Below are 23,006 nucleotides of genomic sequence, written 5' to 3' on the forward strand. Positions count from 1 at the left end.
TTGAATTTGAGAGAAATACTGTGTAGCTGGTTCCAAAGAGCATGAAAGGAGCTAAGCCTTCTTAGCGCTGCCAGGTAACGTTTAGAGGTGCACCTACACTGCTTGATGCTGCAGCCTTTTAATTGTTCCTTTTATTTGGCAACTAGTGGGATACAGAAGACTCGGCTTCTAAAAAGGGGCGGTGCAGAGTGCAAAGAAATGGATTTTTCTCTTGAAGGGTAAACTGCATCCCGCTACCGTCAGCACAGAAGTTCAGTGTCAACAGGGAGATGATGTGCTGTAAGTCTTTTCCATCCCTATTTTCTGTTATCGCGCTTGTCACGGTTTCCTGAGTCAGCTTTGTCAATTCCCACAAAAGAGCCTGCTCCAGTCACCGAAAGCCAGATTTCCTCCTCAGGGGCTGGAGCTGCCTTGCTGCATGGTTGAAGCAGCTGGGACTGATTCATCAAAATTGGTCTCTTTATTAAATTGCTGTTTTCAGCTCAAGCCATAAATATATATTTTTTTAATTAAGGTCTCCTAGCCCAAATCATGGGAATGCCCTTTTATAGAGCAGGCTTTTTCCCATACACCGCTTCTCTGCCTCCCACCATGAAAACCATCTCCCAGTAGGCCGCGAACTCCCACCCTGACAAACTCATTAAAATAAAGCCACGTCTGGGCTCAGTGCCAAGAAGATTCCAGCCCAGCTGTTCCTGCCACTGAGCCGTTCGGTCCCCGGCGCTTATCTTGGTAGAGCAGCATGCATGATCTGGCAGCGAGGAGAGGCAGGCCGTAAAAGCCTCCCCTGAATGCAACATGACCAGCATTTTTAAGGGACATTAGACATCATCTGTGCAAAGCCTAGCATCTCTATGCCTTCAAACCTTAAAGGCTCATAAATATTGCAGAATCAAACTGTAAAACGCAGACAGCCCAGTCCCCAAACTAAGACAAGATCCAAAGGAAACCCACATGTGCGAGACAGAGCTCAAGATGCTGGCTTATGGGCCTCAGTGAAATGCACACAATGGTCGTTCTTCTTCCAAATAACTTTTTGGTTTGTGTCTCTTGCAGTGAGTGTACCTGCCTACTTAATTTTTCTATACCTTTTTAAAGAAAACGTTGAAGCCATGCCACGCTTGAATTAATGGCTCATAGTCTCCAAGTTTGTTCCAAATAAATTAATTCACGGTTTTAACTGTTCTTGACAGTTGCATTATTTAGGTTCAAAGTTCTAAGAAATGGCTGTTAATTTGAAACAGTCTGATTATGAATTTGAAATTAAAAGCATATAGGGATGGGCTTTTTTCCCCCCTTACAGGTGCTACGTTTAATTAAATCTGAAAAGTCAAACAAAACAACACACTTTCAAACCACTAAGCTATGTCCCTGTGAACTTTCGTAACGGTTCAGTCTTCTCTCTTTGCCAGCTTCTTGACATTCTAGCTACCTGGAGGTAAAAGGCAGAGGAGCTGGGGACTGAACATCGTTTTAGTTTTCAGCAAGTTCTTTGCCCTTGCTCCTGGATTGCTCAGCCTCACTGTAGCAAGCCTCGTGCTGCATGATGGCACTACGTTCCCACTCTTAGGAAACACCTGGCAGAACCGAATCTCCCAGCATTTGGGTGATTGTGATCTGAAGTCCTATGTTCCTCCTTCAATAGAAATGAAAAATTCTGAATTACATCTTTGTATAAACTCCAGAATTTGAGAGCAGAAAAACCTAAATGTCTCAAACTTGGATGAGGGGAAAAAAAAGTCAACATATAGACTTAAGATAAAACCTCACATTACTTACCTCTTAAAAATTACCTTTCAGATTTCCTGTATGTTAGAATGTGATGTGAAAAATGCCCTTAGAAGTGAAAGTAAATTAAAAGAAATCAGAGATAAAAACAAAAAACCCCTCAGAAGTACACATGCACATATTGAATAAAAAGAGACAGGGTAGAATAGAGCAAGACAGTGATAGCAAACTAAAATCTTAGCTGAAGCAAGAAGAACAAATCAGAGCTGCTGCACCATCACGTATAAGGGATGTTTACAAGTCTGCTTATCTACGTAGCAGGAAAAACAAGGGCAAATTTGAATCTTGGAAGGAGTACAACAGAAAAATAGCAGCATTCAGCACTGAATTTTAAAATCATCATAAGAAGTGTCACAGAACACTTTTTTCAGTTTGGCCAAAATGACGATGAATTAGTCATCTGCTTGAACAGGCGATACCTAAGGAAAAACAGAAAACCTATGACTTCTGTGAGTCAAACCAGGAATCAGAGGAAAAAGAATAAAAAAATAAAACAGGACAAGATTAAGAAGAGAAGCCAGCTATCAAATATCCCTATTATGAGACAGGAAACATTCTTATTGGCTTTAAATTTTCAAGGAATTTTAGGCACCCGAAATTACAGATTAAGAACTTTTCTATATCCCTTCAGTATTTGATTTTCAGTTGGTGACAATACAGGAGAGTGATCTTTGCTTTGTACGTTATATGAAAGGAGTTCAAACGCAGGATAAGGGAGCAAAATAGCAGAAATTTGCCCCAGTGCGCAGAAGAAAAAAAAAAAGAGGCCATGATTTTAATATTGTAAATGAAAAAATATCCAGAATGGAGTAGCAGATTGGTCATCTGTGGCCTGGAACTGAGTAATAATTCATAACTCAAAAACTGATAGCCACAGGACAGCCAAACTACCTTGAAGAAAGGCAGAGTTTGTGCCAGCCAGCTGGTTAACGCCGGGACACGGAGCGTTTATCTGCGGGAGAGAGAGCAGCGTGAAGGCTCTTTTGTGCTGCCCATCCATATTGCTCTGCGCTGACGCGGGAGGGCCGCGCTCGGCACCGAACGGGTGTCCCCTCTCCACGGATCAGCCTCAGCCCCGAGTCTCTGCTCTGCCTGCCGCAGCATCAGTCGTGGCTTCGAGCGTACGGACACAATTTTAATCAGAGGTCTTTACTGGGACGACAAACTGCACAAATACTGGCAAAGTGTAAAATTGAGAGGAAAGAAAAACCCCTCTGGACCAGATAGCTCAACTCATCAAGTATCTGCCCAGGACACAGCTTCATAATCAGAGACGTACGTCCACCCACGTCCCCTGGGAACTCAACTGAGGATGCCAAAGAGAAGTCAGATGGTAACAACTCAGCTGTGCAGGAGGTTTTCAAACAAGTGCCCTAAACCTGAAATACAAAATACAGTTTGTGAAAGTAGGGACATTTAATACATGAATACCTACAGCAACTGAATGGTTACGGAGTCAGCCTTTGGACCACAACACGTCAGTGTTAAAAAAGAAATTAAAAAATAAGAATTATTAGCACAGACCCACAGAGGTATATATGTTCATGCTTACAGTAACAGGAAACAGGTTAGAAGGAGTTTTCCAATTTTATTGTAGAAAAGCATATAAGGGCTTTTGCATAATTATTTAAACTAATCTTTGTACAACTGGAAGGTATTTCTTCACTACTTTGTTTACCTGCTACAAATACACTTTTTCTTTTTTTTTTTCTTTGCAATTAATTTAATAAAACACAGATAACATTTGGCTGCTGTACTAGGAAGTTTCACACTTCAAGCGCTCCTGGAAAATCCTATCAAAGGATTGCTAAGAATCATAGGAGGTTCCTTAGTCTTTTGAAGCATAGTCTTGCACATGGGAGTGATTAACAGATACCTTTCAAGAGGAAGGCCAGAAGCATCCCGTTTCTAGCAAGGACAAGCCCTCTGGGAACAGAAAGCGGTATGAGAAGGAGCCCATCCTGTTGGGAAAGGGCTTCCCATCCCTCTTAGCTCACCTGCTTAGGGAAACACTGACAAGTTGACTTACTGCTGCTTAATTGAGAGTGTGTTCAGCTACTTCAAGCAGATCAGAAAGGTTTTGACTGCCAAAAACTGTTGCAGAAATGAAAAACTAAACAGACTTTCTAGTCTCAGCATGATCAGTCCAGGAAAAAGATCAACATACAGACTTAATGGAACAAGGTTAGTATTTTTTCAGCCTGTGCTATTCAATCACGTTGTTCCTAAAGGCATACAAAATATGCAACTGGAAGGGGGAGTTACAGCTCAAAGATAAAGATGTATGACTCCTTTTTAGGAGGAAAAAAAAAAAAAAAGTAACAGTGTTGCATTGCTTCTACTCAGTTAAGCTCCACGTCCTGCTAACTGAAGTTTTGCTGGGTGAGCCAACGTGTTCCTCCTCCCCCAGCCCCGCAGCATTAACAATCTACGCCCTCCCCAAAACTGCCAACTTCAGCACAGCCGTACAGGACGTAAAGTAGCTCAGGATTTAGCCTGTGGCAACTGGTCATTCCACTTGGAGATGCAAGTTCCTACACAAGGACAACAGCACTTCAGAAGAACTTTTTGCTAAGGATTTAGGTACCAATGCACAAATACAAATTTCAGACATTCAGAAACCCCCCCCAAACCCTTAACTTCATTTCAGAGTATTGTAAAATAACACGGATTTAATTTCCTAAGTATTTACACAGTAAATACCTCGAGCAAGAAACCTAAAGGCCTTGAAGAGAAACTTTTGATAGGCGAAGGCTGCAGTATTTGGCCCAGTGAAATATTTACTGGAATGTTGACTGAGAATTGCCTTGATTTTGTTGACTCGATATAGAAACATCTGCATTTCCTTGAAATTGTTCTTAACTAACCAAATAACTCCTGTATCGATCTATCTGCTTCGCAACAGAGAAGACCATTTGCTCTTCAGTAGCTCTACTTTCATGTTTTACCTTTTTTTGTGCAAGTGTAACGCTGCGCTGGTTTGGTTCACTATGTTGGAACATAAATTGTTTTCATGTAACCCAACGATCACCTAAATAGGTGTCTTTCAGTGACGGACTTCACCGCCTGGCAGGTTTGGGCATTATATAAACTTTGACGGGTTTGCTGAATGGTATGGTTCCCTCTATGCCGTTTTCAGATTGCGGGAGAGCCTCCATGCTCTCGCTCCAGGTGCATTTGGGAATTTTAGCAGACGCCTTGCTCCTATTGGAGTTGTAGGCCAGCAGCAACCTCACTTCAATCTGACACGGCTCTGAAGAGAAAAAAAAAAACACAAAAAACCAGAACAACTCAAACACAACGGTCATCACACAGTGAATAAGCAATACTGAACGAAAGAATTTGTGAGAGTTCAAAATTGGTCAAGATTTCAGCTTACTTATGCTGGGTTAAGTACAGAGCCATTCTAGGTGTACAAGATCAGAATCCAAAAATGTCTTGAAATTAATTTTTAAATTAAGTTTGAAACTTTAAATTTTTGCCATTACATTCAGTACAGTAGAATTAAGCACCATTCTTGTCCCCCCCCCCTTAGTCTCAGCTTAAAAAGAGAATCCTATGATAAACCTAAAACTAGCAAACTTCAGAAATAATTGTCAAAAGACAGCAGGCCTAGTTCCCCGAATTCATGGCAAGATCAAGTAAAATCTAGATGGAGTCTGATCAAGACTCTCAACACAGAAGATTACTTAAAGGTTCTCTTCTGTTGGAGGTTTTTACACTGCAAGACAGCCTTTTTCCTTGTTTTTCCATCTCAGCAGTTAGGCAGGTATTCCTAATACTGCCCATAAGGTACCTAAGGTGATTTTATTTTGTTCTTCTCCCAGTGTTCATAACGAAAACAAGCTTTTGCTCTACATAATAAGACTTTGAGCAGAATATTGAACAATATCCTTGTCAAAATTTTCCCTTCTAGACTGAAGAACATGATTCCTTAAGTTTTCCTTACAGACTGCATTACCGAAACCTCCTCTTCTCAGTGCGTTCCTCTAGGCTCCTTCCAGGTTGTCTATGTAATTTTTAAGATGTGGTGCCCAAAACTGCAGTGGTACCACAGCTGCAACATCATCAGCACCAAACAGAGCTCAATAAATAATCTTTTTCCCCAGTTATACCACAGTTCAGCTAACACCTCCCTGAGTAAGATCCATCTTTTTGTCATGCTGTCAATTCTTCTTTCATTTGCAGCTTGCTGTCACCTCTATTCGTTCTACTACGCGTCCACCACTTATTCCACATTTTAAGTTTGGACATTCTCCTTGCTACGCACACGCTTTTCACTGGTCATCAGCGAGTAACTTTCTTAAACTAAGGCAGCTTCTCCACTTTGCCAATATTACTTTAAATTCTGACTCTATTCTCTCAGCCACCGCCAGCTTGGTATCGTCGCCACATTTTATATGCTTCAGTTCCGATGTCAAAGTTAAATTAATTAAAATAATAACGAGGGGAGACACCAAAACAGAATCCCTTGGGACCATACTGAAAATGCCCTTCCAGCAAATACTGCAGAACCAGAAATAAGAACTTGGTTCTGCTCCCTCTGGCACAGGATCAACCTTTAAATCCAGATGCTTCCAGCCTTAGAAACAATACCATTTTTTCTCCTCCAAAACAAAACAAAGCAAGCAGGATGAATGAATGCGCTATGGAAGTGCTGTAGAGAAATGACTAAGTGAAAAAGAACATTGCATTAAAAAAAAAATTGGTTAAAAAATAAACCACTGAATCCTATTAACCAGAAAATAAACTGCATAGAAAAAAAAAGTCCACATTTGAATAAACGCAAAGGGATTAACAGAAAACAGGAGAAAGGGAGCTGTGAAAAAATATTCTTTGCTTTTGTTGTTCGAAATCCCACAAGCCAATTACCGAAGCACTTTCATATGAGGGAAGCGTGAATGCCAACTACAATTGAACATGAATGTCGGAGTCACATATTTCATCAGAGATAAAGGGTGTTTTTTTAGGGCATAAAAGGGTGAAACTTTAATCAGCAGCGAAATTACACTGTTGAGTACACACAGTTCCAAAGGTTCTCTGCCGCGCGCAAATACCTGTCAGAACTAAAACAATGAATTACAATGAATCAGTTTACCGTGACGCCTTACTTTTAAATGAGGACGCAGGCCTGCCTCCTACAACGAGCCTTGCTCCGCGCTGCGATGGGGGAAACTCACTTTAAACATGCGCTCTCTCATTTAAAGGCTCCGCGGGCCAGGAAGACCGCGCGTGGACGTCTACATCTTTTGTGCAAAAGACTGGGATCAAGCAAGACACATCCCTCTCTTAGAAACGTGCAGTGACACAAACACATCGTATTTTATCATTAACCTTACCTGTCCAGGCTGTGTGCGAGAGGTAAACCTGAGTTATCAGTCTGTGCCTTCCGGGACCAGGATTTCGGAAGTCAGCTGGTTTAGGATGGATTAACTGTGCTTGTCCATCTGGATACAATACCTATAGGGAAAAAAAACCCACAACCAATTGAATGATGGCTGCATTGGGGATTTCTATGACACGCACTGCTGTTTTGCTTTGCTTTTTGCCCGAATTCAGAAGGCAGGAAGGTGTACTTTATGTTGCAGCCAGCAATCCAGTTGCTCCAAATTTAATGGCCACACACCTGCCACGCAGAACCGCAGCACACGGGAAGAAGTACGTGGACGTCAGCTTCTTCCTCTGCACTGGAAGCAGGGTTTTTGGTTTCTTTGTTATGCAGTGAACCTGCATATTTCACTTGACATCATACTACGCCCACTTTCTTAGCTACATTTGAAACAAGCGGTTCAGCAGCAGGAAGAAAGCTAAGTTTTAAATAGAGAGAGCCAAGCGCCAATGTATTTCTGCGTGCTTCAGAACAGCTGCTTTTGCTCCCTTTCTTGCCACCACATAAGCTGGATTTTCACCAGTGTTGTTTGTGCTTGCGTTCATAACGTGCAAGCGCATTTGGTAGCGCGTGTGTAGCACAGAATAGCATCAAAGTGCCCAGATCAAACTCTCGGGACCTGTACGTAAGTCAACGCAGTGCGCTATATACAAGCCAGTTTCTGAACGCGTGTGTTAAAACGCAGAAATCCAACACTGTTACTAATGAAGTACTGACAGCCCTATGCAAACTCCCCCTAGAATACAGTCTTGTTAGCACTTACGTCAGGCGACTCCTTACCTGAACTTTAACAGTTCCTTGGGGATCCTGTACATGTTCCAGAGTTGCATCAACATCCAGTGCCACTACCAAGCCTGACGTAAACCTCAAAGGGTTATCAGATTCACCGGTAGGCTCAATGATAGTTGCCGTAGCTCTGTGGAGCTATTAGGGGCGTTTTCAAAAGTGAGTGGAAGAGGAGGAAAAAAAAAAAAAAGACAAGACAATCATGACTGTTGTTAACAGAGGAAATATTGTGAATCAACTTCGGATAATTTTAGATACAGTCGGGAAGTGACGAATTACTAAATCTCTATTTTTAGCAACAATCCTGGAGATGCTAGTTATCTAATCCAAAGAAATAACCCTTGTGATCGATCACCAAGCTGAAACATAGAAACATAAAAGCCTCATGGTCTATTGGCGTCTAAGACGGTTTGTAAGAACACTGCATTTTAATTCTTTGTGTTACACTGACCTGCTCTGGAAGGGGAAGGTGAAGGAAGGTACTTTGTCGCAGTGTTGTTTGAAGGATCTTGACCACTTCCGAAGGTTTGGAGGTCACCAGTCTGGGCATTAAGTCTAGCAATTTATCGACGAAGCTGCCTTGCATATGTGGGAGCTCAGAGATGAAACATCTGCGTGTGTTAAGAATATATTAATGAAAATCAAATGCTTATCTCAACAAGGGTTAAGCAGGAATATGCATCTTTGTGTTCCTCTGACAGCCGCTAAGCGGACAGCAAATTTCAGCTACTCTGTCACGGAACGCAGCTAAAAGCTGGGCTGCACAACCCCGCCAGGCATTTAACATGTTCAGGTATTTACAGGCGACCTTAGAGCTAACTAAGACCTAACCATCATCCAGATTCCCCTTTGGGGAATCCACCACTGCCCATAGGGGTTGTGTTTCTCTTAAGAAGTGATGACTTTTGTTGATCCTGAGACTCAGCATCAGGAAAAGACAGAAAAGGAAGCGAACAGTTCTCTTCATTAGCCACCAAATGAGCTTATCATTAGGGAATGGGTATATTCAGATCCCTTTTCTCATCACTTGAACAACCACAACCACCAAGCATATGGACCACAAATAAATGGGAATTTAATCAAGACCTGGAGATGGAATTCTGCTCAGTCAGCTCTGGATACCTACCTCTGAGCTAGCTGCCTGGTTTCCTTTCAAGCCCGTCCAAAAAAAACTCATGCATCGCTAACCTGACCTATTTTAGGCATCTATACTAGGATAAGATGAAAGCAGCACCTCTCTCTTTCCAGTAAGTGAGAGCCCAGGTGTCTGCTTCATAAGCAGTGGTCTATAATGCAGATGTTTACAACTGGGTGAGATGATTCCCACCCTGAGCCTGCACGTGGTTCATTCGCTCTCTAATTTCCAATTTAGACATTTGGGGAGGAGGAAGGGAAAAATTCCTTTTCCGTCATACTTCTGTGACAGCTCTTCGATTGATTACAGGTTTAGAAGAGAGTCTACTTCTCGCTTTATCACTGTCTTATGATAGCAACAGGGAGAGGGAGATGGGAAGAGACAGAAAATGCGCGGAATATTCCCTGATGATAATGAGCCTTAATGGTTTCAGGTAATCTGATGACAATCATCATGCACGGTCAAAAGTCGTGAAGTGAATGAGAGGTTACATGGCGCCTCCAAATGCTCGGCATGTATTTGACAACTGCTTCAACTACAGAAAAATCCAATACAAACGCTGAACAGCAAGACCTAAAATGGCCTTCAGTATAGAGTTGCTGCTCTTAGTATCCTGCGAAGAGGTGGAGAGACTTCATTTTTGAATTACATACTTCTGAAAGTCAAGTTTGGCACATCCTAGATCAGGTTACATAGAGAAGAATCATCATCATCGGCTTTTAAAGAACATTTTACATCAACTAAGGTTTTAAAGCAGAAAGTGAAAAAGCAACAGAACTTCTCACCTCTGAAAAGAATCTACTTCCTGTAAGAATTTTTCACACATCCCAAAAAGGGGTTCGGCTCTGCAATGAAGATAACATTCCTTTTTTTAAAATTTATTTTCCAATAACGAAAGCTGGCTCTATACCTATAAGCATTAAGGCATTCTGGAATCCAGTTCAAGCTTACAGAAACTACCAAATCTTAAAGACAACACGAGGCCAGAAGGGCATTCCCACAAGAAAGAAGTAAACCAAACACAATAAGAAAGGAAGCATTCCCATCTTCTTCATCCACCCCCCCCCCAAAAAAAAACTTTGCAAAAACTTTGCATTTGCACAAGCCACTGATGAAGTTCCCAAAGTCACTGTGAGAAAATATTAACTTTCCACTACAAATCAGGAGCTTAAGAAGCAAATATTATTGATCTCTAAGGGAACACAGTAAATTGATGGCAAGTGAACTCAACACCCCCCCAAAAACAGAAGAAAAAAAACCCCCAAAAAACAAATTAGGATAAAGCACTTTGCTCTAACACTGCCAAATAAAGTTCTAATTCTACAACCATTCAAAACCACATGTAACTTCAGTCACCTGAGCAGCCAAAATGAACCACATACAACCTCTCATGTGATCTAAGTTATCCATATGTATAAGCATTTTATGTCCGAGATACCCAAACATTAGTTGCGGAACGTCAGTAAAAAAGACAATTCTTTTACGATGCAAAAAACTCAGCAACTAACTTATATTTAACAAAGTAAATATAGTTAGTGAATTCTTCGATACATATGACTTTTTTCTCATTTAAACAGGTCCCAAATTTCAACTCTAAGACACTCCACAATGTTTTTACTTTTTTTTAATGTTTTCTTATGTTCCCAGCTGAGAAAAACTCAAGTTAGATGATAAAATTAATAGGAAAACATGTTTGGGGTTAATACTGTGTCACTATATAGCTAAATCAAAGACAAAAGAAGTTGTCTTTTCATTCCAAATCCGTTTGGCAAATGGTTATTGGCATGCCAGGATGTTTTATGCATTTAAGTTACCCTGGGCATTTTTTTTTTATTAAAGAAAAAAAAAAAAGCTTGAGGAAACTAAGTTTACAGTTAACCCTAAGAAGATCCACATGCTTCTCTTTTAGCAGGTCGTCCTTACCCCCTGGTGGTACGCGCAGTCACTATAAGCTGTAATGCCTTCGCCTGCAGCCTCATGTGGTGAATAATGACCACTTGCCTACCTTCCACTCCGCTGTACATGAACTCCATTTTATAGGTTTCTTCCAGGATCTGTCAGACACCACAGGAGTAACAAGCCATCAGACTCTACCAGCACAAACACGATCACAAAATTCCAGGATTTTTCCCCCCCCCGCACTGAGAAACATTAATCCACAAGTCCTATTCTTTTGATGAAACTATTCACGGCATAAGGTGATACCTAATATTAAAGTTAACTCTGCCTGAAATCAAGCACTCCCCTCTTTGGCAGCCTACCTTACAGTGTTGCATTTTAAATTTCCACGGGTAAAATGCTCACCGACTCCCCTCTTGGCTGCTCTGACATACAAGACATAAGCAGCACAATACAGCCGCCCCACTGGCCCTGCTCAGTTTTATATTTTAGAGCTAGATTTGTCACAATTCTCTTGGAAACAACTTTACACTCGAGAACATTTCACATAGTTGCCATCTTCAGCTGCAGAATCACAAGATAAGCATCACTCCAGGTTATTTTAGACACGCAGCTAAAAGCTTAGACAACACATTGCGATTTTGGCTATTATAGCATTGCATCTGTAGAATTGATGGGCTTAAGCAGGCAAGAGAAGCACTCAAATCAGTGTAACTGGCTTCTCTACAACCATACTGAACCCAAGAACTGGTACGTTATTAAACAGGAAAGATTCCTGCACCTTGCACTGATGGGAAGCCATCTACATTCTCAATCACAACAGATAGCAGCTTCCCGGGGGGTTCATAGGCTGCTGAGAGGGGAACCCAAGAAAGACAGTTCAATTAGAGAAGATTTAAAAAGCCAGTAGGCTTTTGTTTCTACCGGTCCCTGGGGACAGCTTTCAACAGCATACAGGGTTTTGATACACAGCAATAGCTGCCTCTTATTACATTTTAATTAGCTGGAAACTCGAAATGTCAATATCGCTTCCCAGCAGATACATGGACTTGCCTTTACCCTAAGTTTGCTTCCACATTTTTTAATAGCTTGCTTTCTTCTTCACTTTTTCCTAGGGTTCAGCTTTGCTTTTTCCAGGATCTGATCATTTATACCAAACAGAACCACAGAAAAATTCAGGTTGGAAGGGACCTCCAGTGGTTACAACAACTGGTTACCACATTTGCTGCCCTCCCCTTGTCCACAGCACCAGTCGCCTCATCATAGAAAGCAATGAGGTTGTTCAGGCACGATTTGTCCTTGGTAAATCCATTTTGGCTGCTGCCAATCTCTTAGAAATGGCTCCTCAGAGGATTTACTCCATGATCTTCTCAGGGCTGAGGTTTGGCCAACCAGCCTGTAGTTCTCTGGATCTTCTTCTCGTCCTTCTGGAAGATGGGTGTGATGTTTGCCTTTTTCCAGTCATCACGAACCTCCCCCAGCTCCCCCTTCCCATTTTGAAGATGAGAGAGCAGCCTCACAACGACAACCAGTTCCTTCAGCACCCACCTGGCCTCATGGACTTATGTATGTCTAATGGGCTTCAGTGATCCCTAACTGTCGTCTTCTACACTGAGCACAGCTTGACTCCCACAGACTCTCCTAGTAGGCTCAGGTTGCATCAGCAACTCTTGTAGACTCTTATCCAAAGTAAGTCACAGGCAGAAACTGTCGGACTTTCATGTCTGCCCCATTTCTAACTTGATCTGAAAAAGACAGTCTCTACCTTCAAGCTGAACTCCACATTTAACCACATCTTTTTGATCTCTGTGTCAGTACTACAAAAACATTGTAAAATGGTGTCTACATTTGTCTTTTAAATTGTTATTGTAATAGACTGTAGTTTAATTGCAATATACTTATATTTTATGTATTTTATATCTGTCACAAAATATAACTGCAAGTATTGCAATATAACGCACAAAATCTACCGCACACATTTGGATGACATCCCCAGAGACAGCAAAACCTCAGAGACATGCAAACTGCACCCACTAAGCAAACTGACCTAGAACAAGTCTCAGGCTTGACTAGGGCAAAGAATACATCTGGCTTAGTTTTCTTCTAAGGCTGAGACAGAGAGCAATAGTTTCGAATGAGTGTTTAGGCACCTTAAAAAGATGATGTGCTAACGGTGACATTTTATAACAAAAAGATCGACTCCAAATGTCTCATCTGACATCTCACCTGATCACCTACCATTTTCCTAAATGACAAATGGTATTCAAGCAACTCAGAACACATTCAGCGTCTGAGAAGTCAAGCACAAGTCAAAGCTAGTATTAGTATTATCCCATGTACAAATTACTCCACTTTGGTAAACCAGGATTTACCTGGACAGACTAGTGTAGTAGAAAATCAGAAGCACATTACTGTCACATGGTAAGGAAGGGCTTGTATCCGAGGACTTGCCTCCACGGAGACTCAGCAGCTTCAACCTCACCTGTTTCGCTGCAGCGGATGCCAATGCGTTCTGCTTCAGGTACAGAGGAGCTGCCACATTCCACAGTTTCTCCTGCAAGGCCTACAAAAGAAAACCATGAAGTACGATAAATATCTAGTTCACTCTAAAACAATAACAAGTTATAACCCTGTGCTAGATGGTATTGGGAACAGGGCATGTGCTCTGTCTCTCGGCTGAATGATGCCAAGGGGTTGCTGGAGAAAGCAGGCCAGAAGTTTCTTTTGTGCTTCTAAACACAGTATGGGAAACCAAGGCCTCAAAAAAATATATATTTTTATTTAAATACCAAGACCCCCATATTATTATAAAATATAAAACATAAATTGAGACTATTTTACAGAACTATGAATTAGAGACTTGCTGAGCTGCAAACACTTCAGTATCTTTTATGGAGAGTTTTATGCAGAATACAATCATTTATTAGAAAAACAATAACCCAGTGCTTTCTCACCTCTTTGAGACTAAGATCAGGACATTCTCAGATTACAGATAAAAAGTGGAAACAATACCAACTGGCCCCCAGAAAGACACCCACCCAGGCGTATTTCAGAGCATTCCTGGTGACGGTTTCACCCCTTCAAAAGGTCCTAGAGTTACTAACTACTGCACAAAACAGAGCTACTGATATTTGCATTAAAAAAAAACCCTATTTGCTTTCCGATTTATGATGAAAAATGTCAGGAAGTTTGCCTGGATGATGTATAGCACTGCCTCCTTTTTGAAGTTGTTTGCTCTTAGGTACAGCTACACCCAAAGCTGATTGGAGCCACAGCTCAAGGACACACACACGATATCCTTTACCTAAACCGGTTCCCAGAAACCCAGCTAACTGCCCCTGAAATTACACAACGCGTAACAGCGCCTGAAAGGGCTGGAACCTCTCGAAGCTAAAGAGGCTGAGAAATGAAGATACCTTTTTCCCCAACAATTTCTAAGCTGTTGGGGAAAAAAACAGTTGGAAAGAAATCTACCGAAAAGGCCGGCTCTGACAGTAAGTTTCTCTCTGCCATATCAGAATTTCTAGTTATATGATATTCCAAGTTACTTTTAATTTCATCCACACTATTCACTCTTCCACATCACCGACCTACTGACTGTCCAGCAGCTCAAGCAAAGAATGACTTGGGCAGCCTTCAGTTAGCGTTTACCCGCTTCTTCGAAAACAGACCACACACGTTTGCCAGAAATACAAAATATCGCATTCTTTTAGCTAACGTACATTGGTTCGCCCCAGTCAACGCCTGGAGGAAAGCCAAAAAAGCCTAATCCAAATGCTAGTCTTCTGCATGGATAGCACGTTCTGCTTTGGCAAAACTTGCAGATTTAGCTATTACTGTTCTGAACTGTAACACCGCTCATCTAAAATATCCTCTTTGGGCTGTAAATGTATTCCAAGGATTTGAGGGCTGCTATAAGATATTCCAACTGGCAACTACACATTTAGCAAAGCAACTGAAACACTTTCCTGGTTTTACATAACAAAGCTTTTGTTGGGCACCTTCTGGAAACTGGTTTGCGAATTCTTGCTTTGCATATAGATAGGTCACCTTCAAACACCTAAAGCATACCAGCAAACTAACTTAAATACTATCGCTGGTTTACAGCTTGAGAGGTAAAGCAAGGAGTTTGAGCTCCTGTTTACAGCAAGAAGCTGACTTTGAAAACAGCTGCTATTTTGTCAAAATAACCAGTTCATCTGCTAATATAAAACGGACAGAACGTTTCAATGCTGTAGAAGATTTCTGTCAGCAAATATATTAACAAACTCTGCACTGGCAAAGCGCACGCGAACCAACATGAGCTCTACACACAAGAGCAGGCATCTGCAATGGTGTACTCATTTGCAAAGTTACTGCATAAATAACGGGCCGCAGAAGGAAAGCGGGAACATCGGAACCCCAGGGAGCCTGCGCTTTCGTTATAAATCAGTTTTCAGTGCAAACATCAAACCAGGAGAAGCGCACCACTGTAGGGGGCTGCGGGCGTTTCAGACCAACAGCCCAAGAAACCCAGACAAAAACCCGACCTTGATGAGGAGCAGCTGACACTGAAGGTAAGTCGCAGTGAAGTCCGCCATCCCCGCCAGCTCTGACTGCAGCTCTCCAAGCCTCTGAAGATCACTGAAACAAGTGAAAAAAAAAAGAAAAAACATTGAGACGGGCAGCGCAAAACGTTAATCTGAGCGCGCTCAGAGTGCAGCAACAGCAGTGCTGAACCAGCCAGCTCCTCCTGCATCTTCCTTCTGCTTATCCTTACAAAAAGCACCAGAAATCGTATAAAAACGAGGCACTACAAAACAATTTGCACCTTGGGACTTTGCAGCATCTCTCTTGTTCCTGGAGGCTGTCATGAGCACAGCAGTGGCAGCAGCAACCCACATTACTCTGCAGCCCTAGGGGAACCATACAGGGTAGCGGTTCCAGATTTAACTTAAGACACTCCAGATTTCCACAGCAGCTAAAGACCCATTTGTGTTGCGCTGCTGGGAAATCTAACTGCTCACGTCGGCTAGAAAAGATTGTTTGGAACATGCTGGGCTCATGCAACAAGGCACATGTGAACTATAGCTGCATTTTTAAAACAAGCTCAAGTCTAGCGTACTGATATGGTCACAAGAGGCTGCTGTGCGGTATAATTATTTATCATAAAGCACACAGCTACAGAAGCAGCTTTTATCCTCCAGAACAAAAGACAGCCAATGGAACCCAAAAAGCTGATCCAGGAGACTGTCTGTGAACTTTGCAGCCAAGGAAAACCTTCCCCAAGCAGAGGGGTTGGGCCTTCCTTAAATGCAAGAGCAGTAGAGCCAGTCTGAGCCTTACATAGTGACTAAACTCCATCCTTTCCAGGAGAGCAGAGAAGAACAGACTCCTCGGTGCTCAATTCCCACGTCACACTTAATGTACCACAACACACTACTGGGGAACGGGATGTCATCTCTCAGCTAATAGCCAGATATTCCATTTCCCAGTCTTCTGTGGTTCACAACTGCCCTAATTCTATTTCCATACGAATATATAAGAGATTTCAACATGCCTGCAAGACGAAGAAAAGGTCCTGTTGTACAGATGGAGAAACTAAACCACAAAGACTGATTAACTTTAAAGCCCCTCTTACAATTTCAGCTGGAGAGCCTAGGGGTACAGCATCAGTCCTGAGCACGGTTAGAAATGTAAGTCACAAGTAGACACCAAATCCATGAGGTCTGCGCCGCTTCCCCTGATGACAGTAACGATAAAGGAGGATGGAGCTACGTCCCACCGCGGAACCCACCGCTGTGAATTTCTTCTATCCCCCTCCTCTTAGCAACCGAACTGTCAGTGCCACAAGCTCTTGCCCTCTGCAAAATAACCTTTTGCGTTTTGTTTTGTTCTTAAATCCTCCCCTTCTCTTAAGGCTGGAAAACAGCAGTTGGGTTAGTGCAGTTCCTGGGTGGTGATCCCAGCAGAAAAAAAAAAAAAACACAAAGAACACCACCACCAAAAAGCATACAGATTATTTCCATTAACTCCGGAGTACTACTGTCCTTCACTGCATGTAAACAACGCCTGCGGCCATCTATATTATGCTCTCAGACGTAATTCCTATACTCAAAATGGGAAACACTCGCAGCCTGCGAGGTTTCGAGTTTTATTGTGCCTATGAGACTTTGGACGTTCTGCCAAGAAACCGTCTAAAACGTTTAGTTCTGTTTGAAACGTTTAATGTCCTAAATGTTTTGAGACAATCTTTTAGACTGTGCGTAATAGCTTCTAAACAGCCGAGAACAAGTCATTAGCTTTTCACGGGGAGGTTTTCAGTGAGGAGCACGTTGTTTCTTCTCCACTGCAGGTGGGTCTAAAGGTAATCCACAGCTGCATGCACAGAAACAGCAGATTTGGGGGAGGGAAAAAATAAAGCTTTTGGGAATTCTTTATTCACACTTTGGATCCAAACGCTGCATTTTGGACTGTTTTTCTGACTCTTAAACTACAGCTTTTTTTCTACCAAGCAGACAAATCACATTGAAAGGATCCTTTTCGAGTGTTTTGTTTGTGTAAATCAGTCCACAGATGAAATGGGAAAGGCACCACAAAACGCACATTCAGAAGCCACATTGTACATCCTTATCAACAGCAGACAGCAATGCAAAATAACACTGTCTATTCTGGGAAAATCTCTCTGTGAATTTCATACTGATGAAGAACGCCAGAGTCCTCTATAAACGGGACTGGTGATAAGAACCCAGCAAAGCCACAGAAGCGGGTCCTCTCCCACCGAACGAAAGGCCACAGGACCTGAAAATCAGAAGAGCAAAGGAGACAACAACCTCTTTCTCCCTGCAAAAAAAAGCACGTGCATTACAAATAATACCATCGAAATGAGGGATTCATACAGGGACAGAGAACTAATAAGGACACACAAAGCTGTCACCCCCAAAAACCGAAAGCACGTTTAACCACAAGTGAACAGTCCAAGAAGAGCACCCTTACCTGACCAAGCTCTGAAAAGATATTCCCGTTAAATGCACGCTGATCTTTTGGTGTAGCAGAGCCAGAGCTGAGACCCCTGGTTTTGTTTTAAACAGGTCATGATTCTGTTTTTAATCACAATACAATCACAATCTCTATCAGGGGGTTCAGACTAAGTGCCCAACAGCAAAGCAAAACATTCGTATTCAGAATCAATGCAGCTACTTCAAAGAAACTGGGAATTTTAACCCATCTTCAAACAAACACGCCAGCTTGCAGCCTTACCGAATGGTAAATTCCAGCAGCTCCTGTATGCCCTGTGGGTCAAGGTGCTGAAGGTTGTAAACCCTCTCCAGGCTCTGATGCAAGAACTGCTGGGAAGGATCCTCATTTGGTGTAATACTGGTGGAGACGGGGGAGGACACCAGCTTTCTACCCGGCAGCTAAGCAAAAAGAAACACATGCACACAAAAGAGAAGAGCTTAACACAAGGAAAAACACTCCAAAATGCTGCCTCGCTAGTTAGGAGCGGGAATACTACCAACCGAGAGCTCCAGTTTATTTCTCAGATTCAACATTTTTATTGAGGCTTTCATGTCTGCATCTTTGTTAATTAACACTCTCCAGTTTATAATCCCCCTCTGGACAGAGATCTTCAGTTTAAATTTCAACATCCCTTTGAGAGAAGCATCTTCCTAATCTATAAACTATGAGATGGTGAAGTCAAGACCACACAAAGTGCAGCTGATTTTACAAGCTGTCATAAGGCTTATGGCCAACGTCGGCACCACCCGTACTTCCACGCGGGAAAAGCACGCTTCAAAGTGGCAGGGAACACATCTTACCCACGAATAAACCGTGTAGGTAGGACGCAAGTCAAATATTAGCAAGATTTGCATAGGCTAAACTCCCCTTTCCCCCACTGCCAGAAAGCTCCTGGGAATCCTGCCCTCCGGTGCTCCTTCCTAACCAACAAACTCCGTGCTATTCTCACTTGAGAGCAGTAACGCTATTATGCTCCCCAAAACATTACAAGCTCCATATTGTAACAATTTAATATTTGGCTCTTCTTACTTAACGTACAATTCAATATTCACCCCCTTGATGGTTGGGGAAAAAAAACCTTTTCGACTCAAAACGTTATAGTATTCACAGCAAAACAGCGGTGAAGCACAAACCGAGGTGGTTCAACTTACTCTTAACGGAGGGACCAGGTGAGAGAGACTGTCGCGAAGATAGGCGTAATGTCTGAACGTGTGATCAGAAAACAGCGCAGGCATTGTTGGGCAACTTTTAGCAGCGTTAAAAATCAGAACCAGGACGGCAATGTCTATTGAAACGGATTGTTAAAGAAAAACAAACAACAGCAGAAATCGCTCCTGGGGGATGGCAAGCTAAAACAACAACAGCTCAACAACCCTTTCTTTGCTGGAAATTGTTTAGGAGGGTTTTTTTTTTTTTTAAACAACGGGAGAACGTTGAGCAAAAACCAAAGAGGCAGCTGTATGAGCAGATGAAAATGAAGTACAAAGTGTAAACATTACGGAACGGGCCATATTGGAGAAAAGATGTTACTGCCAACACGGGATTGCTCACAGGCGACACAAAGGATGGGAGCCAGGGAGAATAAATGCAGAACGGGTCTAGTAGGTGAAGTTCGCTCTTCCCCATCTCGGAGCTTACTCTCTGCTTACCTGTCTGGTACCCAAATACTACCTAAAAGTAAACAGTTGTCTCCGAGTCCTTGAAAACTGCTGCATCTCTTATGGCGCAAAAACCCTAAAAAAACCCATCTCTCTTGCACGGACAAACTGAATCAAGGGATCAAACATTGGAAGAAGATTCTGGAATAGAAGAGAAAAATCATTTTCACAGTCCAAGAGCCAGAGAAATACAAAAGGCAGCAAAATTGGCCAAAAGCTGAGGCATTCATCTGCAACAGGGTAACCCCAAGCGCAAGATATCTAACGGGAGAGAGTAACAGGACCCGGCGTAAAGCTTAGGATGGTCAGGGTGCTCGCTTGCATGGGGAAGAAGTCGGTTCAGACCCTCTCTCAAGCACAGAAGGGACCTGAACCCACATTTCCTATTTCATGAAAGTCTGCTGTAGTCATGGGCTGCCAAGTATAAAGGCAGCAGCTTGACAAACCAATTCCCCCCCTTTGACCAAAATCCTTTCCAAATTTTCAGCTGAAGCTATCGGCTAATTTGATTCAAACTTGCTAACCACTATGAATCAATCAAAACTCTACTTTCAGTTAATAATTTATTTGCTTAAAAAGAAAAAAAAAAAGGGGGGGTGGAAAAAAATAAAATAAAAAGACCACCATCCAGCTCTACTCTGCAGTTTCTGGCTCCCAGACCTGTCTTCACAGAATACCTCTCCACAGGATTTGGTAGTCAGCTATCTCCAGAACATCCTAGCAAAAAATATTCTCTGGTTCAGGGTAAGAAGATCCATTTAGCTAAACAACAGTTCTTTTCCCCCACTGTTCCTTCAATCCTCAACTCAGAGCACAACTTTACTCAAATTATTGCTTAACTATCCTGTTAGGGATAAATCCTTCTCTCCACCCGATTCTAGCCCTTCTCAATTCTCGGAAGGTATTTATTTGACTTGCACAGAAGTTCTGGCTGGTGGCCTCTGAATGGCGAGATAAATAAGGACTATGCTTCACCGAAGAAGAGAGTTGTTCCAGTCTGACATCTCTCAGTATGCATCGTAAGTGAATTATGTTCTGCAGCTGCATAGAAGGGAAGTGAGAATAACGAACAATAGAAAAACGGTATTCCACATTTCTAAGGCATTTTCTATTATTAAGGATTCTGTGATAACAATAACAGTTTGTATTCTAAAGCATCAAAAGTGCTCACATTAATGTAAGGATTTCCGATTTTGAATTATTTCAAAGAGATGATAAATTTATAGCACTATAGGGATTTAGCCACTGCTGTACTGAAAGACGATAGCGTCCTATACACTACACAACAGCGAAGGTAGGGGAAGTTTTACATTAAAAATATATATATATATATATATCAGGGAAAACTACTACTCTTATTTAAAGGTCGAAGGATCTTTAAGATTAGTGCAAACTAGACAAATGTTTTCACATCAAAGGACACATCTGCAAGACCTAAACCTTGACAAATTGTTTAATAACCAGATTATTCATTACAGTGGGGAAAAAAAGGCTAATTATACCCCATAGGTATTTAGGAAAATGGTTCTAGATAACAGTTATTCCATCGCTTACTGAGTAATAACAGTAAGTTGCAAAGGGATTCAGAAATAGCCACAGGACTGTCGGCTGCAGTTTGAGATAGTATAACAAATGTGAGCAATTAGAAAAAAAAAAAATGAATAAGTCTTTTAGAGTCAAAAAGAACAACCGATTTCCTTGGAAAGATACAGGCTGGGTCATCCATGTCCGGTTCTGGAGTGTCAAAGAAAGGATGCGTGCTCAGTAGCTCCGGGACTAACGGAAGCACCAAAGTTGGATGCCTGCTTCCCAAGAACTTTAAGCATCTGAAAATACACAGATTGAAATATTTCTTAGTAAGCATGCACGTTGCAAAACACAACGTTTTAAAGCACTACTATTCTATATTATAGTGGCACCTTGAGGTGCTGATCAACCTCAGAATCCTCATGTCCAAGTCTTCATGCAGACTCATGGCAACACTGTCTCTTCAGGACTGAGTATTTGCTTTAATGTTTAACGGGATCCAAGAAAACTGAGAAGACAGCTTGAGAAAGCTAGCGATAATAAATACAGTTTATTTAACCTGCGAGTAATCTAGGGCAGAACTACGTCCAAAAACACTTAACACCTGGAGCTACACAATCCAAGAAAAACATTCATACTAAATGCTAATAGTAAATGTACTTTTTTTTTTAAAAAAGTGAGGAAGATTTAAAAAACAAATAAACAAAAAACCCACAAACACACCACCTCCAAAAGCAATGTAAGACTATATTGGAAGAAAAAGCAGACTAAAATAAGTGTTTCCAATAATAACCAAGAATTCCATCTCAAAACGTGTTGTAGCATCACTTCCCTTGTTGCTTCCATTAAGCTACCAAAAAATCCACAACCTTTAGTTATTTTTGCCCAGGCAGGCAAAGTCCCTCCAAGAACACAATGTCATGTAGCCAAACTACTTGTTGCAACTGATATAATCAGCTGCTGGTAAATATTACTATCTAGCGTAGCGTCAAGTAAGTACAAAGCATTATTTGCATTGAAGAGACAAGTTTTTAAATTGAGGGTTGAATTAATCTCTTCTGAAAACTCTGGGAATGTTTTGAAGTGACTGCTTACGATAGAGGGCTACTTCCAAGAACGGCCATCGGTGCTGGATTCCCAGTACGAGTACTGACAAGCATATAAAATGCAGAATCTGTATGTCAGTCATGAATATGAAGAATTGCTATTCCAAACATTTACAGAATAACAGGACGTTACATCTGTAGTACCTGTAACCTCTTTAGTTAATGGAGGAATTGGACAAATATTTAACTACTAAAAAGAATAGGAAAACAAGCAGACGCACGAAGACACTGAAGACGCTTACTTCCAAATGGATTCTCTGTCTGTGGGATACTTGGTCAGGTTTTTCAGTAGCTCCACCAGTGCAAGATGGATGCCTTCTTTAGTCGAGACATTGGTGCAACACAACAGTTCATGAAGTGCTTCCCGAATGTCCCTCGAAGAATCCTAAAAATCCAACCCAAACACCTTTGAGTGCTGAGAGAGAGAGAAGATATGTACGCATGCATATTTTAATCGTAGCAATTCCTCCTTCTTGGAAGAATTAGTACTAGAGATATCCAAAAACCAGTGCACATTTCCAATTGATCCTAGCTATGCGCTGATGAACTGTCAGACCAGGCAACTGCTCCAGGGTCTACTGCCTTTAAACTCAGTCAAGATGTCTCATTTACACATGGGCTTCATTTACTGAAATGAATGGAAACTCTTTCTCCATTTACCTTCTCAAACAGAGCAAGAGTCACTATTTGGTTCGAGTGATATCGCACCCTTTGGCGCG

General features: G+C 41.8%; 1 protein-coding gene across 2 annotated transcripts in view; it reads right to left on the bottom strand.

Moving 5' to 3' along the window:
• Positions 1 to 3,185: 3,185 nt before the first annotated feature.
• INTS4 (integrator complex subunit 4) overlaps positions 3,186 to 23,006 on the bottom strand; it is a 35,039-nt gene continuing 15,218 nt past the window's right edge. The window contains exons 12-24 of one of the 2 annotated variants that reach the window (XR_010886620.1): positions 22,530 to 22,672; positions 21,365 to 21,480; positions 19,148 to 19,281; positions 18,237 to 18,394; positions 15,527 to 15,620; positions 13,480 to 13,560; positions 11,022 to 11,152; positions 9,884 to 9,943; positions 8,415 to 8,574; positions 7,958 to 8,101; positions 7,128 to 7,248; positions 4,737 to 5,041; positions 3,186 to 4,322 (exon numbers count right to left, since the gene is read on the bottom strand). Coding sequence is in view for 1 of the 2 variants with exons in the window: in XM_067313089.1 (XP_067169190.1) it covers positions 4,848 to 5,041; positions 7,128 to 7,248; positions 7,958 to 8,101; positions 8,415 to 8,574; positions 9,884 to 9,943; positions 11,022 to 11,152; positions 13,480 to 13,560; positions 15,527 to 15,620; positions 18,237 to 18,394; positions 19,148 to 19,281; positions 21,365 to 21,480; positions 22,530 to 22,672 (1,536 nt within the window). In the remaining variant the exon portion in view is untranslated. Of the gene's footprint in view, positions 5,042 to 7,127; positions 7,249 to 7,957; positions 8,102 to 8,414; positions 8,575 to 9,883; positions 9,944 to 11,021; positions 11,153 to 13,479; positions 13,561 to 15,526; positions 15,621 to 18,236; positions 18,395 to 19,147; positions 19,282 to 21,364; positions 21,481 to 22,529; positions 22,673 to 23,006 lie in introns of both variants that reach the window. The other variant, XM_067313089.1, reaches the window with a different exon arrangement.

This window comes from Apteryx mantelli, chromosome 1 (assembly GCF_036417845.1).
Source record: "Apteryx mantelli isolate bAptMan1 chromosome 1, bAptMan1.hap1, whole genome shotgun sequence".
NCBI lineage: Eukaryota > Metazoa > Chordata > Aves > Apterygiformes > Apterygidae > Apteryx > Apteryx mantelli.